Genomic DNA, 15431 nt, shown 5'->3' with positions numbered 1-15431 from the left:
TGAAAATGAGTGTTTATGTAAGCTGAATGATAGTAGAAGGTGTCATATCTAATTTTTCTGTGCTTTGGGGGGCGGGGGGGGGGGGGCATAGGGGTGGGCAGAGCCCAGCTTGTAGTCATAGTATGAAAAGGACAAAATTGCCCATAACCTTCCTTCCCTAATCAGTTGAATTGAATTAAATGCACTGTAAACAACATGTAACTGAAATTCCAGCAATTTGCGTGTGTGTCCCTGGATAAACAACCAATTCTGACTATAGATATTAACAGTTTAAAAAACATTCAGTTGCCTTTTTAAAAATCCAGCCTAATATGTGTCTGCGATTATCTGCCACCAAAGAAATATCTGAGGTTAAATTTTGAGATGTTATAAGTATCCTCTCTTGAGTTGTGCAGCAGTGATGTTTTTTATAGACAGTTCTTCAGTGTTTTGATTCTCAGCAAATGCCATTTTATGTTTTGTCTTGATTCTCTAAATTGTTCTATTCTTTTGCCAGCTCGTTGTCCTATTTTTTCCAACAGTGTGGTGCTATTTTGGCCGTCCTTCTCCAAAACGTTTTTGAATGCACTTGCATTGGGTCTTCCAGAGCTTTTTCAGAAACTTTTTGTAAACTTGACCATTAAGCTAGTCAGTAAGTGTCAATTCATCATATGAACAAGTTAGGACAGGCTAAAGAACTTGCCTTCAAAATAATAATATAAAAAAAATTAAAGGAAAGTCAAACAATAAAAAAAAAAAGAGTTAAAAAGATGATTGGCAGCAGTTGGCCAGTTCTGGATATTGATTCGTATATTATGTATTTCCTATTTTTAGTACTGAAATTGATTGTCAATCTGCAGATAGATATATTTATGCTGTTTATTTGCAACATTTTTTAACGTAAAAATGAAAAAGATTTTGCTTTATTTTTCATTATTCAGGTAGGGAGAACTGGGGGAAAAGAGGACTGAGGAAAAAATAGGATAAAGAGCAAAGCCTTCATTGCAGTTTTTTATCATACTTAATTTAATAGGAGTTTGTATTATAATGTCATTTCATTTTTTGCCTAGGTCCGTCTGTTGTTCGATACCATCTACCTAAGATGTTGCTGCTATGGCGAAATGTGTTTCCACGTTCTCTGAAGGAGCTGGAAGCAGAGAAGGCGAGAGGAGATTCTTTTACCTGGCAAGTAACGCTGGAAGGCCGTGCTGGAGCTCTGTGCGGTAAGAATTTCAAAGCTGAAAATTACAAGAACATAATAATACAAAACATGGTCCCATATATTATACAGAGAACTCTTGTGACTTCTATTCCTTCTTTCAAAATAAGATATGTCATGTTTTCACGAAATGTGACCTGTTTTTGATGTGTCGTCTTGGGAACATGTCACGCAGACTTTGAATGAACATTTTTATTTGCTGCTTTTTTGATATTCTGTTAGAATCTGTATCTTGCTCACACTTTTTCTTTCTTTGTCTCAGTAAAAGTTTAATTTGAAATACTTTATTATTAGCTATGAGAAGTTTTGTTGCTCACTGCCCTGAGCTCCTAACCGAAGATGTGATCAGGAAACTGATGACACCGGTAGAATGTGCCATGACAATGATGTCACAGTAAGTAGACAGTTTTAGAATTAAAAGTTTTCATATAATGTTTAGAAGGACAATTTGAGACTAAAAATGGTATTTTGAAAGCAAGTTCTTACTGCTGTTATGATATAAACTGTCAAAACTGAGAGAAGTTACTGTTCTATTTGTTGCTCTTTCTACTCTCTGTTCACTTTTGTCTTTTCCCTGACCTGAAGTATTACAACTAAATTTATATTTATTCAGTTTCTCATCTTTTGGCCTAGCACTGGACTATTGCTGCTTGTGCGTGTTGGAAAAAGAATGATGTTTTTTTTATGAGCATAATATTCCGATCTTTAGCTTTGTGAAAGTACATCATTGCATAGCCTGTACCAAGCAGCCTACCATGATAGTTTTTGTTAACTGTCTTTTGGATTTCCAGTTCAGTGAGCTTGTGACTCCAAGGTTTGCTTAGCCTTACAGAAGAAATAAGAAAACTAATATACTGCAATACTAGATGTGTCCTCTTAGGAAATATAATAGTGAAGAGACTTTAAACACTTTACAGAATGTAAGGCAAAATGCAGTGTTGGGCCGAAGGTTTTCTGGGGGGGTAAATTAAAGATATGAGTTTTTTATGAGGAGGTACATACCTCTGAATTACAACACTGCGTTTAAAAAAATGTTTTGTCAGAACAATTAATTCTGAAAATTTATTTTTGAGTAATGTTGTTCAGAATAGTTCTCTGAATGCTTTTTCTTTTAATCTCGTAGAGGAGAGGTATCTTGTGGGGGGGAAAAAACTGGAAATGCTCTTTTCAGTAACTGCAGTATTTATGACTTTCCTCTCTCTTCTTTTGATTCTGTAGCATTCCATCAGTAATTAAAGCCCATGGAGCTCATCTCAAAGCTAGTGCAGCTATGGTCCGTTTAAGACTTTATGATATTTTGGCTTTATTACCTCCAAAGACATATGAAGGTACATTAACTTTTTGACAATTTTTGTTAAAGTAAAAATTCTAGTTATTCCTTTTGATGATTGCTCTTGAAGCTCATTTGTCCAATTCATGTGATTATATGCAGATGCAAGATTCAAAATAAAAGACTAGAAGTCTCCACAAGTCTTATACTCTATTTCTCATTTCCTGGGTGTCGTCTTGAGCTTAAATACAGAGTATGAATATTGCATATTAGAGTAACATTTAGAGTATATAAGTTTCAGTTCCATTTGTAGGATTGAGATATATTGAGTTCCCATTTTGATATTTATTGTAAGTGTTTTATATTGTTATTTAAAAGATAGAGAACGTATTTCATAGTATACTCACAAACAGCAGATGTAGGAATGAAGAGTTAGTTCTGATTTCTGACTGTGGCTTTTTTAAGCTGTATTGTAGTAATAGGTGGATACAAAAAGTACATATATATATATATATGATATATATATATATCTTTTCCTCAATTAAGAAAGAAAAAGAGAATTGAGTCCAACTAAACAGATAACAAACATTTTCAGGGAACTGCAGTTTGGACAAAATAGCTTTTTATATACCTAGGTATACAAACTTGTTTAGAAAAAATCTGATGGCTCACTTCATAAATACCAGTACCCACAATGATGGAAAATAAATATGGATTTGGGGCATGAAAATATGTATAATGCTGGAAATGATTCACTGAGAGATTTTTCTTTTTAAAATCTTTAATGTTTTCTGCTCTGGAGATGTTCTGTTTGCATTCTTTCTTTGGCTTTTTTCTTCTTTTCCTTATCAAGTATTAGTATAATCAGATAGGTTAGTTTATTAGGTTATTTGATCTAGTAGAGGGAATTATGCTATTATTATTGAATGACCAGACACTTTCACACATGATCTGACAGATTAGCTTTAAATGGAGAAAACAACCCCAAACAACTCAGTAAATTTACATGATCACTTAGATGAGCAAATACTTATAAAATCTGGATTGTCATTCTGCAAGGAATGGTATGATCCCCTGTTCAGAATGTTGATTTCGGACTTGGGAGTCCTGGTTTTTGTTTGAAGCCTTGCTCTCAATTGTAGTCTAGTCAGGTTTACTTCTATGGCTGTTGCTATGTGTTAAATCAAGATAATGGTAAATGCTTTCATTTCTAGCTCTAGCTTACATGTTCTAGATAAGAAGCAGCAATGATTCTTTTAAATATTGTACCTTTTAGGATCGTTTAATGCACTTCTTCGAGAGCTGGTGGCAGAATTTACTTTGACAGACAACTCTGCCAATACAACCACATCACTCCTGAGGTCTCTTTGCCATTATGATGATAGTGTTCTTCTTGGCTCCTGGCTGCAGGAAACAGATCATAAGTCAATTGAAGACCAGGTAGTATAAAAACAGAATAATAATAAAATGAATTATCTGCATTATCTGTCTTGGGACATGGTGGTGGGGGGAAGCCTTCTAAAACTGAAGTTTTACTCCTTGTTTTTAGGCTTGTTTCGGTGGCTCGTTATATTTTGAAGCCTTTTATCTACAGTGTAATATTTTGATAAAACTGCTTAGAGATGAGATGTGAATATTGTTATACAATTTATATGGCTGTGGTTATTCAACTAGCCTAGTTCTTAAAGGTTAACTGGACCCTCTTAGTCTAGCAATTGTTCTGATGTTTTTTATTATTCAGGAGATGCACTGTAAGTTCCACTTAGTATGTTTTATAAAGGAAATGCTGTCACAGCATCACCATTGCAAATGGTGTTACAGCAAAACAAGATAAAACTTTAACGGTGCAGTGTGAAATTTAAAATTCGTTTGGAAGTGTGATGCGGTCTTGTTGGCAGTATAAGGAGTTTGCCATATTTCTGAATAAAGTGAATCTTTCAAACATAGGAATAAGGAAAGGAAGCAATTATTGCTATGGGAGTCTCTTGTAATGGATTTTTTTCAGATCAACTTCTAATGTTGATCCAGTTACCTATTTTTCCCTGTGGCCCTTGGAAAAAATGTAGCATTGGGAACAATTAGGTTAGAAATTCATTAATTTTAAATAGCTTGGGAAACTATCTGGCAATAACCTTTTCTTTTTCTTTCCTAATCTGTAATGACTGGGAAGGGGATGGCCTCCTCTTTCAAGCCTTTTACCCTCATATGTTGGAAGATTTAATGACATGAAGAAAAGTGGTTGTCAACATGAATATACCCACCACCTTGTCTCTGTTTTCATAATTTTGCTCTCATTTCTGGTTTATCAGTAAAATGTGCTCTCTAGACAAGTATCTGTTCTGAGCATTTGCTGAATTGTGCCATCATAAGCTTCGTAGCTCAGCTTCTCAGTGATTTCTTGGAGTAAGAAGAAGGGAAGTAAAAACACCTCTTCTGCCCCAGCCTATTTAAAATAGCAAGGCCTTCTCAGAAGGCAGCTGTCTTGATGGAGCAGATCTAAAAGCCAAAACTGATACCCAGTGCTGGGAAACCAAGGGAAAACTGTATTTCTGAGCAAAGAACAGCATGTCAGACAGGAAAAGGGTTTTATAGACTATTTTTGTGATAGACAGTAAACTTCCAATGTACCATTCAATCCACAGAGCTTTCTGGGAAACCTGGCCTGCTACTGCTTTTCTTTTTTTCCCCTCCTGTAAAATAGTGGCACTGTTGGTAGCAGTGAAGCACTGCAGTGAGAGTCCCAGTATCCTCTCGTGCTTGGTAATATTTTTTTAAGCATATGGAGACCTCGAGACCAGTGTGTTTGCTTTGTTTTTTGACGTCTTAAGAAGAATACAGAGCCACTGGACTCATCGTTTTGCTTCATGATTAAATAATTAACAAGTTATGAAAATAAGTTATTCTTCAGAGAACATAGATGATTGTTTAATTGTGTTACCTGAAAAAAAATGATGATTAGGAAGTATTTGCTTTATGGTAGAAATTTCTGTCATTATAATGCTGTTTCTAAATCTTTCTGCGTAGGGAATCATTACAATCAGAACTGATCATTTAACTTGTACAGTGTTGTAACTCAAAGCTCAAACAGGGAGTGAATTCATAGCCTTTTTTTTCCGAAAGGATGCTTTGTAGTAACTGCTTCATAAGCTGCTATTGGTACTGGAATTTATCTGCCTTTCTCTAATATCCTTGTCTTACTACCAAGAGTGAGAGTTTGTACACTTAGCTGTTAACCATTTTGACCCTCTGAGATTTAGCTGGACCTATAAACAAGATTATTTTAAATTGGTTTCCTAGTACATGTATGCCTGGGGCCCTGCAGTTGCAGAATTTCAGTCTGTAAATTATCTAGTTGTTCTGGCTACTGCATGTGTGTTTTGGTTATCTCTATTTCTCAATTTTATGTGCAAAGATATATTCAGAGGTATTCATATTATATGGCATTTTGCAGCTTCAGCCAAACAGCGCATCTGGAAGTGGTGCTTTGGAACATGATCCATCTTCTATTTATTTGCGTATCCCTGCTGGTGAAGCTGTACCTGGTCCCCTGCCCTTAGGAGTATCCGTCATTGATGCATCTGTGGCTCTCTTTGGTGTGGTTTTTCCTCATGTTTCTTACAAACATAGGTCAGTTTAAATTGGTGTTCAATTTTGGAATCTAATGGCCCGGTTTTTGGATTATTTTACTCCCCCCTCCCCCCCCCCCTCAAAAACAAGAATCTACTTGAAAATCAACTCTCTCAAATTCAGATTTCGGTATTTGGTGTTTATTGTGTCTCTGGATTTCAGAACATGTCTACTCACTTTAGAGATGAGATGATTTTGTGAGTTTATCATCTTTGAAGAATAAGATTCTGAGGTGTAGGCTAGATTTTTCACTTGCTTCATTTCACAGTGGTAGTATCTCTGCAATCCAGACTTCCTGCAAAAGCTATCCATACCTATTAGCTTCAAATCAGCCTTGGAAACATAGCGGTGGCATCTCTTAGATGTCATTTGCCTTCTGCAAGTAAAACTGTTTGATTCACACTCAGCAAATATTTTACGCCTAATGAAAAAGATGGAATGGAATTTGGCTTATCTTTCTTGTGTTTTCCACATTACCTTTGCAGAGTTATGAGCTATCATGACTACTTTTGTCACTCAATTTAGCTAACTTGTCACTGAATACACAGTGGAAAGCAGCTCTGAGCTGCATTTCAAAGTAAAATTATCTTTCAGTGCAACCCTGATGGGAACAGCTTTTTTTCTTAGCAGTCAATCTCATTTTGCAGTAAGCCCAAGTTAGATGCAAGACTAACTTGCAGCAATTCAACCTTATCTATGCTGTTGTTAGCTAGAGAAAAGATATGGCTGTGTCTGAACAGCCCTGTAGCCAGCTACAGGGGAACAGCCTAGTAATTAAGAATACAGATTTTTCATTATCGTCGTGTTCCTGGTATCTTTTAGAGAATACTCCTTAGGGAGCTACTCTTTAGGGAGTACTTCTCCTCCCAGTAACATTTTGTGGCGTGAGGTTAAGTGGGGAAAATCTGAACAATAACAGGCATTGAGGTTAAGTGGGGAAAATCTGAACAATAACAGGCATACGAAGAGTAATATTATTTTGAATGGTAGTGGAGAGGTGGTATTTTTTGCCAGTCTTGGCTTCATAACTTTCCAGTTATACAACCAAATGTCTGGAGACTCACCTCCTCTTGCTGTCCCTTTCTTCAAAAGGGACAGATCATTTACTTGTGGCTGAGCTCAAAGAAGAGTTAGAAGGTGCCATTTAGAAATAGCTCTCTACTCTCCCTGCCTAAGGTGGATTAGAGAAATGGACCAATACATTCTGCAGCCCCTGAAGCATAAATTCTGTAACGAAACTTATAGCACCCTTTTGTTGTGTTTATTTTTTTACCAACTGTATTTTAGTCTGCTTTGCTTTTTTTTCCATTAAGAATATTGCTTAAATTACATTCTTTCCTCTGTTGTAGATTACAGATGTTGGATCACTTTGCTGAATGTGTCAAGCAGGCTAAAGGTGTTCGACAGCAAGCTGTGCAGCTTAATATCTTTACCGCTGTTCTCAGTGCTTTGAAGGTAAAACTATTATAAACTTGTAATGGATGCCAAAATTCAGCAGTTTGATTCATAGATTTATACACTATACTACAGGCTGTCAGAAAAACATTACTGAAGTTTGCAGTCAAGTGCTCAGAAGTCTGAGAATACCAAAATGAGTTTTTCCAGATGCTTGTAGCTTCACCTCTTGTCTGCATGGATTAGTACAGAGAGTAAATGACACTCACATGGTCAGCAGTTCTGCAGTTCTCCACACTTGGAAATCAAACCACATGCAAGTCAGGAAGATAGACAGTATGTCACAAATAATGTTTCTGAGAAATGTTTGGTTTCAGTGACCTGTGCATCCTCAAGGCTCTGTGGAGAAGTGTCCTAGAGTGCAGGATTTTCTTTCTACTGATAAAATTTCTAAAGGCATTTCTAGTTTTTCCTGCTGCTGTTCTATATGATTTCCAACTCATGAGTCTGACAAACAAATGTTCTTCATTGTATCACCCTCATTCACCTTCAGAGCAGCTAAGTCCTGCGTACTGAGGAAACTACGCTCATAGAAGTGTCCACCTGCAATTAAAGATCGGATGGATTTCATTTTGTCTAACTTCTCTTATCCAAAAAATGACTGCCTACCATGAGCTCATTATTATATGGGCTACGTATTCTTGGTTGATAGGGAGAGAATGAGTGTCTCTGTGGAGTGACTTGTCCTACTTCTTTTAGGGTGGGATGGCACACCCTTCTCTCTATTGACTGCAAGATATTTACGTAGGTTTTTTTTTAGGCTTAATGCCTAACACTTTAGATAATTCTCATGTTTTGTCTTCACCTGGGCAACCTAGTCCATATACACAGTCTATTTTCTGTTTCAAAACTGGTTTTGCCACATTTCTTTTTCTTGCTACTCCAAGTCTTCTGCTTCCTGGCATCTCTTCCAGCCATCATTTCTGCTCCAGCTGCTGCTTCCCACCCACCCCCCCCCCCACACTCATTTCCTCTTTCTTTCTTTCCTGCAAGTCTCTAGGCCTTGCAGTTTGGTTGCTGGTGCTCTCTCTTTCTCTCCTTTGAGACATCTGAGTTCAATTTAATCAATCTTTTGCATGATTCTGGTTAAATGACCATTAAGAGCACAGGAAGAACTGCTCCCTCTTCAGTTTTGGTTCCTAGTTCTGAATTAAGACATCTGCCCTGATGTATAGCTAAGGAGCATACCCAGTTAAGTATGTGATTTGGAGCACAGTAATTAAATAGAATATTCTGGGAATTTGACTGCAGAATTCTAGCAAAATTGGGCAAAAAGCATTTTTGTAAGTTTGTGGTTCAGTAAAATTTTTGTGGTAGCAGCAAAAGTCATATTCCTCCTGCAAAAGTCATTTCCTGTCAAATGTCAACTCTCTGTTTAGAACTTGACAGAATTTTTCAGAGAAAAATGTCTTAGAAACATGAATCATTTTGCTAAAAATGGAAGTACAGATTTTGGGATAGATGCCTGGAATTTCCCATGCCATGCTAAATGGCCATTGGCCACTGACAAAATTGTAGGAGTGAAACTAGCGTTCCAGAAATAAAAATAAGAATCTTTGGTAGAGTCGTCAGCTTACGCTATAACATGGGCGGTTTATATACTTTACATGTATTTAATTACTTTGGGACAAATAGAAGACTCTTTGAAAGTTGTAATGAAAGGTAAGGTGCTATTAATGGAATATGGGAAGCAAAGAAGCTGCTGAAATGATGTGGTTTACTTTTATCACTCTGCAGCAGCTTTATATAACACTGTATAAATGTTTTCAAGGTTGTAACAGTGTGTCCCCCCCCCCCAAAAAAAAAAAAAAAAAAAAAGCTTTCATGCACCTAAGGTGTCTTTGATTTAAGTGATGTTTACAGAAACTTGACTGAGCTGTAGTTTTCCCATCTGGTAGAAAGAGATGTTGCAGCTAGAAGGTAGATTTAAAGCCTCCTTTTTCTGGGGTATCCTGTGTAAAGCTAGCTCAGATTCAGTAGCAGCCAGTTGCATTTTTCTGTGATGCAATTTGAGGATAAGAGACTGGTGTAACAAGTCTTCCTGTATGTGAAATAGGTAGAGTGCTGGCAAAGATAAAGCTTTTGTGTCTGTTGTTGGTATCATTTTAAATTTTGTCATTTTTCCAGGATATCGGGATATTTTAGAAAAAAAATCATTAATTCAAACAAAAATAAAGTTGTATCATTTTTAATTGAAGATCTCATGTATAAAAATATGGCTCTTTTTCTTTCCCCCCTTTGGAATTTTTTTCCTTATTTGTTTATGTAGGGTTTAGCTGAAAATAAAAGCACATTAGGACCAGAAGAAGTTCGCAAATCTGCTCTGACATTGGTGATGGGTGCCCTTGATAATCCTAACCCTATTTTGAGATGTGCAGCAGGAGAAGCTCTTGGCAGAATGGCTCAAGTGGTTGGAGAAGCCACTTTCATCGCTAGAATGGCTCAGTACAGTTTTGATAAGTAAGTTGGTTTTGATTCAGGAAAGGAAATAAAAATATAATTTAGCATTGTTTGAAAAATTCCTCTACTAGATACCATAGTGATTATTCTCTCATTTTCATGATTTATGCCTATATAGATCTAATTAAGCCTTCAAACTTTGATTAATTTCATGTAATTTTACCAGGAGTAGATGCTAACTTGTTAAGATACTTGGAATGCAAAGTGATACTGATGAAGAGTTTTTGATGGTTTACTTAAGGGTGACCAAAAAGCTTCAGATGAATAAACTAAACTTTCTGTAAACATGTCTGCAGTGTGAGTTCTATGACGGTGGTTCTGCTTCATCAAAATATCCTTTTTACATATTGTTTTAGCTTATCTCCTGGCCCATATTTTGCTTCTGTATTCTGTCACTGATTGTAGGTCTTTAGGAATCTGTCTGGTAGACTTAATGATACAACATATTTTCCAATTTTTAGCTTAAACTTAAGAGACACCAGCCAGTCTGTGAATGAGAATGTGCCTGTGTCAGGGCTGCAGCCCATGTCTTCTGGCTGGCCGGACTACATGCACAGAGCCTCAGTCCAGCTTTCCCTACTGCCCCCTCCTTCCCCCTTCCGTCCCAAATTCAAGTTTTTTCATTATTTGATCTTTCTTGTAATAGTTTCCTTGAGATGCAGTGAATTTCTGTTACTGGGACTATCTCCTTAGTCTATCTAGGATTCATGTTCACACTGGATGCCTGTCTGTGACATTGTCATCGTTTTGTATATTTGAGACTTGCATTTTTTTGGTCACTAGTGGCTAACAGCATGCTTACCTCTCATACAGACAACCAAGGGAGATTTTTTTTTTTCTTTAAACCTTCTCCAAAAGAGGAAAGATAAAAAGGATAGCCTAAATAGAATGATTAAAGTTGACACATATGTGACATGCATACAGAAGCTAAAATATTGTGGAAAATACTCATCTAGTCACTGTTTCATATGATTAGGTCATTCAAAATGCTATTCATTCTTTTTTATTAATAAAACACTTTTTTAAAAAAAAAGCTATATTGGAAAAGTTGTAGAACTTAGCTGTAGAGGCAAACAGTCAAATTGGAAAAAGTTATTAAGTTGGCTGTGTAGCAGAAAACGTAATTGTGAATTCCTTTTTCATTTCTCTACATGCATTGTCATTTTTCCATTCGTGATTTGTTTTCACTGCAACAATCTAAAAATGATTTTTCTGATTATTGAATTAGTATACTGTGAAACATCGTTAAAGAGTAGATGCATTTCCTGTGTTCTTTCACTTCCAGAAATATTCTTTATCAGAAATGTTAAGTTCTGACCAGGGAGAAAGAAAAGAATTTTTAAATCAAAGTATCTTTTTATTTGGTTGCTTTATATGCAATCTGGTTTAATAGCAATATATATTAAATACTTTTTGTCTGTTTTTCTTTTGTGATTAAGCCTTCTGAAGATCTTGTATGTTGACAGGCAATATCCTGTTAGAATCTGAGTTATTTTTGCTGTTATGGTACTTAAAAGGTTCTTGCTACAAATTTAGTGAATAACATGATTTGTTTTTATTTAAATGTTGATAGGTTAAAATCTGCTCGAGATGTTGTATCAAGAACAGGTCATTCTTTGGCTCTGGGCTGTCTCCATCGGTATGTTGGAGGAATAGGTTCTGGACAGCATCTGAAAACTAGCGTCAGTATTCTCTTGGCTTTGGCACAGGATGGAACTTCTCCTGAAGTCCAGGTAAAAAAGCTCAACCACAAAATTGCTTTAAAACATTCAAGATTAAAAGTAAAAATTAATTTACCTGTTTAAGTTCTGTTTAATAGAGATTGTCACATAAGGCAAAACAGATGGACGTAGCATGTGCCAGGGTGTGTTAAGAAAGGAGAACTTTCTCTAGAAACTTACAATACAGAATGCTAAATATCTGTTGCAATTGACATGTAACCTTACTGTGAGCTCTTATTTAGGAAGGCAATTGCAAATGGTCATGTTAATTCAAACTGGCAAGTTTCTGCTTGTCAGCTGAGCCAGAGTAATTTGCTGTGGGCATGTTCCAAACGAGTTATAATTGCGAAGCAGAATGTGTTAATTGTACCTTGGTGTTCCAAACTAAAGTTTTATCAACTGACTAATCAACTGGCTCAACATAACATCAGCTCTCAGAGAAGATGAAGAGCAGTAATTTTCTTTGCCAAGTAATTTCATTTCTCGTGACACAGTGAACGCAGTATGACAAAAAATCTTTTTAAGAGGTTTATATTATGACAACAAAATTGAAATCTTTTGCAAGATAAACTTTTTTTTTCTGTTACAAGGAATAGGAGATAGTACAGGAATTGGTAGGAGAAATTAGAAGGAGGGTGTTCTTACTGCAATGGATTATGGATCTATGGAAATTCTCACAGGAGGGCACTCTGGCTGCTAAAAGTTGCTGTAGGGTAAAGAGTGGACTAGACAAGTCACTGAAAGGGCAGTGCCTCTGAGGTTACTGAATGTGTATAAACGTTGTCCAGTTCAGAAAGTTCCCTAAGGTGGAAATATTTGGAAACTGGGAAAATATGCTCTTTCCCAGGAGAATACTTAGGGAGAGTACTGTGCTCCCTGTCTGCTCTCCCCTAAACATCTGTTTATGCCTGCTGCTAGAGAAGGCAGAGTGGGCTAGATGGACCAGTATATCTGTCCTTACATTAGGAAGTTGAGTTTTAGAGGGGAAAACTGGTGATTTTCTTTTTTTGGCAATGGAATCTTTCAAAGCAGTAGAAAAAAGAGAATTACTTAAGAAAAAAAAATGTTTTTAGGTAAAATTGTCTAGTCTGTAATTATTCTTCGAAGATTATCGTCTAATAGCACCATATAACAGGTGACTTTTTATCATTCTTTTCTCATGTTGCTGCAAGAAAGTGATTATCTGAAATAGTGACTATTATGCTTTAATTATAGGAAATTGTGTGCCACCCACAAGTAGGGGCACTTTATACCAACAGATTGAGAAACTGAAGCCCCCAGTAACTGCACAGAATCATACTCCCACATCTGTTTAAATTATTAACCTGATAGAACAAATAATAGAGTACCTTTTTATTTTTTAAGGGCAATAAAAAATGATAAAGGCTTTTATAGCTTGTTATTTGAAGAAACAAGACTAGTTTTGTTTGGAGATGGAAGTTAAAAATATCTAAATACAATTTAAAATCTCCTTTAAATTTTCTTAGTTAATTTAAGGTAGGACAAAGTTTAGTTTGCATGTATAACCTTTCCTCATGTATGAGTTTGGAGCATGCACTTGGGTGCCATTCATTTCAGAAACAAAATGGAAAGCATTACTGCTTTGTGGCAGGGGGGAGTCTAAAGGGAGGCATTCAAAGGCCCAGATTCAAGATACGCGCCTAACTTATTTTAAATGGCGTGTACGACACCAGGCAACTGAAAAGCTAAGCTTTTAAACTTCCTCCCTCACTAAATTGATGCAGATACTCAGGAGCTATTTGGGAACAGAAGTAATGGAGATTGGCAAGAAGGAGAAGATAAGCTGTAATGTGCTGCCCATGTGGTTAGGACTGTAGAAAATTATTATGTATGATTGCTAGCGATAGTGCTAATGGTTTTTAGGTTGCATCAGAGAGGACTGAAAAGGAACGGTTTTACAGGCACGTTGTCCAGCTTACTCCAAACAATCTAGCTCTGTAGCTGTAATATTCTTTTAACCTAGTCTTTTTGGTGCATTTGCATCACTTGTTTAATAGAAGAAAATTCTGAAATAAGAGCATTTAATAGGGTGATATGGAGAGATATCTAGTGCTTTCAGGTCGTTTAGAGGAGTTTAATTCCTATGAAGCTTTAGTGACCTTGAAGACTGTTCTCTCCTCCCTGGACAAACCCCCCCCCCCCCCCCCCGGTGTTTTGCTTTGACAGTTGCAGTAAAGTATTTTGTATTATATTTTGTATTATGTTCTTTTGTTGTTTACTTACATTACAACTGAACAGTTTGATCTTTCACCAACTTTTTCCACACCCTGCAGTACACTGACTGTATATAAACAGCACTCCTTTCCTTTCCTGTATCCTCTAATAAGAAAATTCAGTGGTAAATATGCATGAACCTTTTTTAACTTGGATAGAAATTGATTTTCATGACAGGTATCAAAGACATACCCTAGTAAGGACTTTATCAGCTGTCCATTTCAGAATCTACACGCAGTCTTACAGAAATAATGCCTCCTTAGGAAGGAATCCCCCTTAAAATTTACCTCCTCCCCCCCTTTTTTTTATAATGGGTATATTGTTTGTGTTTGATCAAAAATGGTTAAGATTTTGAGGAGATGGAAGAAAAATACAAACTCTGTCATCTTCATCTCCATTATGCCCAAAAGCACTGGCAGCCAAAGAACACACTGGAAATATTTCAACCCCCAGGTGATTGTTTGAGATTCTGGGACCTTTGGGACATTTCTGGAATCAGAGAGCTATTAGAAATTATTAGAAGCAAGGATGTACAGAGCAGTGCTCAGCCTACATACAAATTTGTTTAAATTTCCAAAGTGCATTATTCAAAAGTATTCTTTTGTTTTTTAATAGACTTGGTCTCTTCATTCACTTGCCTTGATAGTGGATTCTAGTGGACCAATGTACCGTGGATATGTGGAGCCAACACTTTCTCTAGTTCTCACTCTGCTCTTAACTGTCCCCCCATCACATACGGAAGTACATCAGTGCTTAGGCCGATGTCTTGGAGCTATAATAACTACGGTTGGGCCAGAGCTGCAAGGTTAGTGTGAATTTGAAGAGGAAAAAAAGATAAAAATTGATTATCTTCTATTTGAGAGTGTAATGCCATTGTACTCTCCATTTAATATAAATTTTTTATTTGTTGCAGTTACGGAGTGGGGGGGAAGCTGACCAATTGGTAGTTAAAGTCCTACAAACAACCTTAATTTGGATCCTACTTACATCCAGGGGTTTTTTTTTGTTTGTTTGTTTGGGGTTTTTTTGGTAGACTGCAGTTTGAGATTTATGTAAAGAAGTTGCAATTTTATACGGTGTTCTGTCTAATGCCTCATTTGCATGGTAGGTAAAAGATAAAGAACATCCTTACTGCATATGTTTTATGTATAGATGGGACAAGAGATGAGATTTCTTCCTCTGCTTTTCGACACATGTTGGTGGTTTCATTTTTGATTGATGGCAAGAGCTTAAAGTTTTACATCACTGATGAACTTGTGAACTATAGCTCATTCATTCTTGAGTTTCTTAGAGCACTGTATCTTAGCGTATGTAGAGAATAAAATCTTGTCATACAAAACACTATATGTGAAGTTTTGTGGCTCAGATGGCAAAAACATGGATTAGTGACTTGGTCTAAGTGGGAATTTTTTAGGGATATTTATTGGATGGTCTTTGCAGTGCCAGAGGGCCAGCCATTAGTAAA

At 36.5% G+C, this 15431-nt stretch overlaps 1 protein-coding gene across 3 annotated transcripts in view; it reads left to right on the top strand.

The window, feature by feature from the left end:
• HEATR5B (HEAT repeat containing 5B) overlaps nt 1-15431 on the top strand; it is a 62021-nt gene that overhangs the window by 14598 nt on the left and 31992 nt on the right. For all 3 annotated transcript variants that reach the window (XM_064509445.1, XM_064509443.1, XM_064509444.1), the window contains 9 exons: nt 1050-1202; nt 1493-1592; nt 2417-2526; nt 3745-3908; nt 5920-6095; nt 7445-7550; nt 9820-10010; nt 11584-11743; nt 14582-14771. In XM_064509445.1, coding sequence (XP_064365515.1) covers nt 1050-1202; nt 1493-1592; nt 2417-2526; nt 3745-3908; nt 5920-6095; nt 7445-7550; nt 9820-10010; nt 11584-11743; nt 14582-14771 — 1350 coding nt within the window. The remainder of the gene's footprint in view (nt 1-1049; nt 1203-1492; nt 1593-2416; nt 2527-3744; nt 3909-5919; nt 6096-7444; nt 7551-9819; nt 10011-11583; nt 11744-14581; nt 14772-15431) is intronic.

This window comes from Dromaius novaehollandiae, chromosome 3 (assembly GCF_036370855.1).
Source record: "Dromaius novaehollandiae isolate bDroNov1 chromosome 3, bDroNov1.hap1, whole genome shotgun sequence".
In the NCBI taxonomy this organism is placed as follows: domain Eukaryota; kingdom Metazoa; phylum Chordata; class Aves; order Casuariiformes; family Dromaiidae; genus Dromaius; species Dromaius novaehollandiae.
The sequence above is the reverse complement of the archived record's forward strand: the minus strand, read 5'-3'. Positions and strand labels throughout refer to the sequence as shown.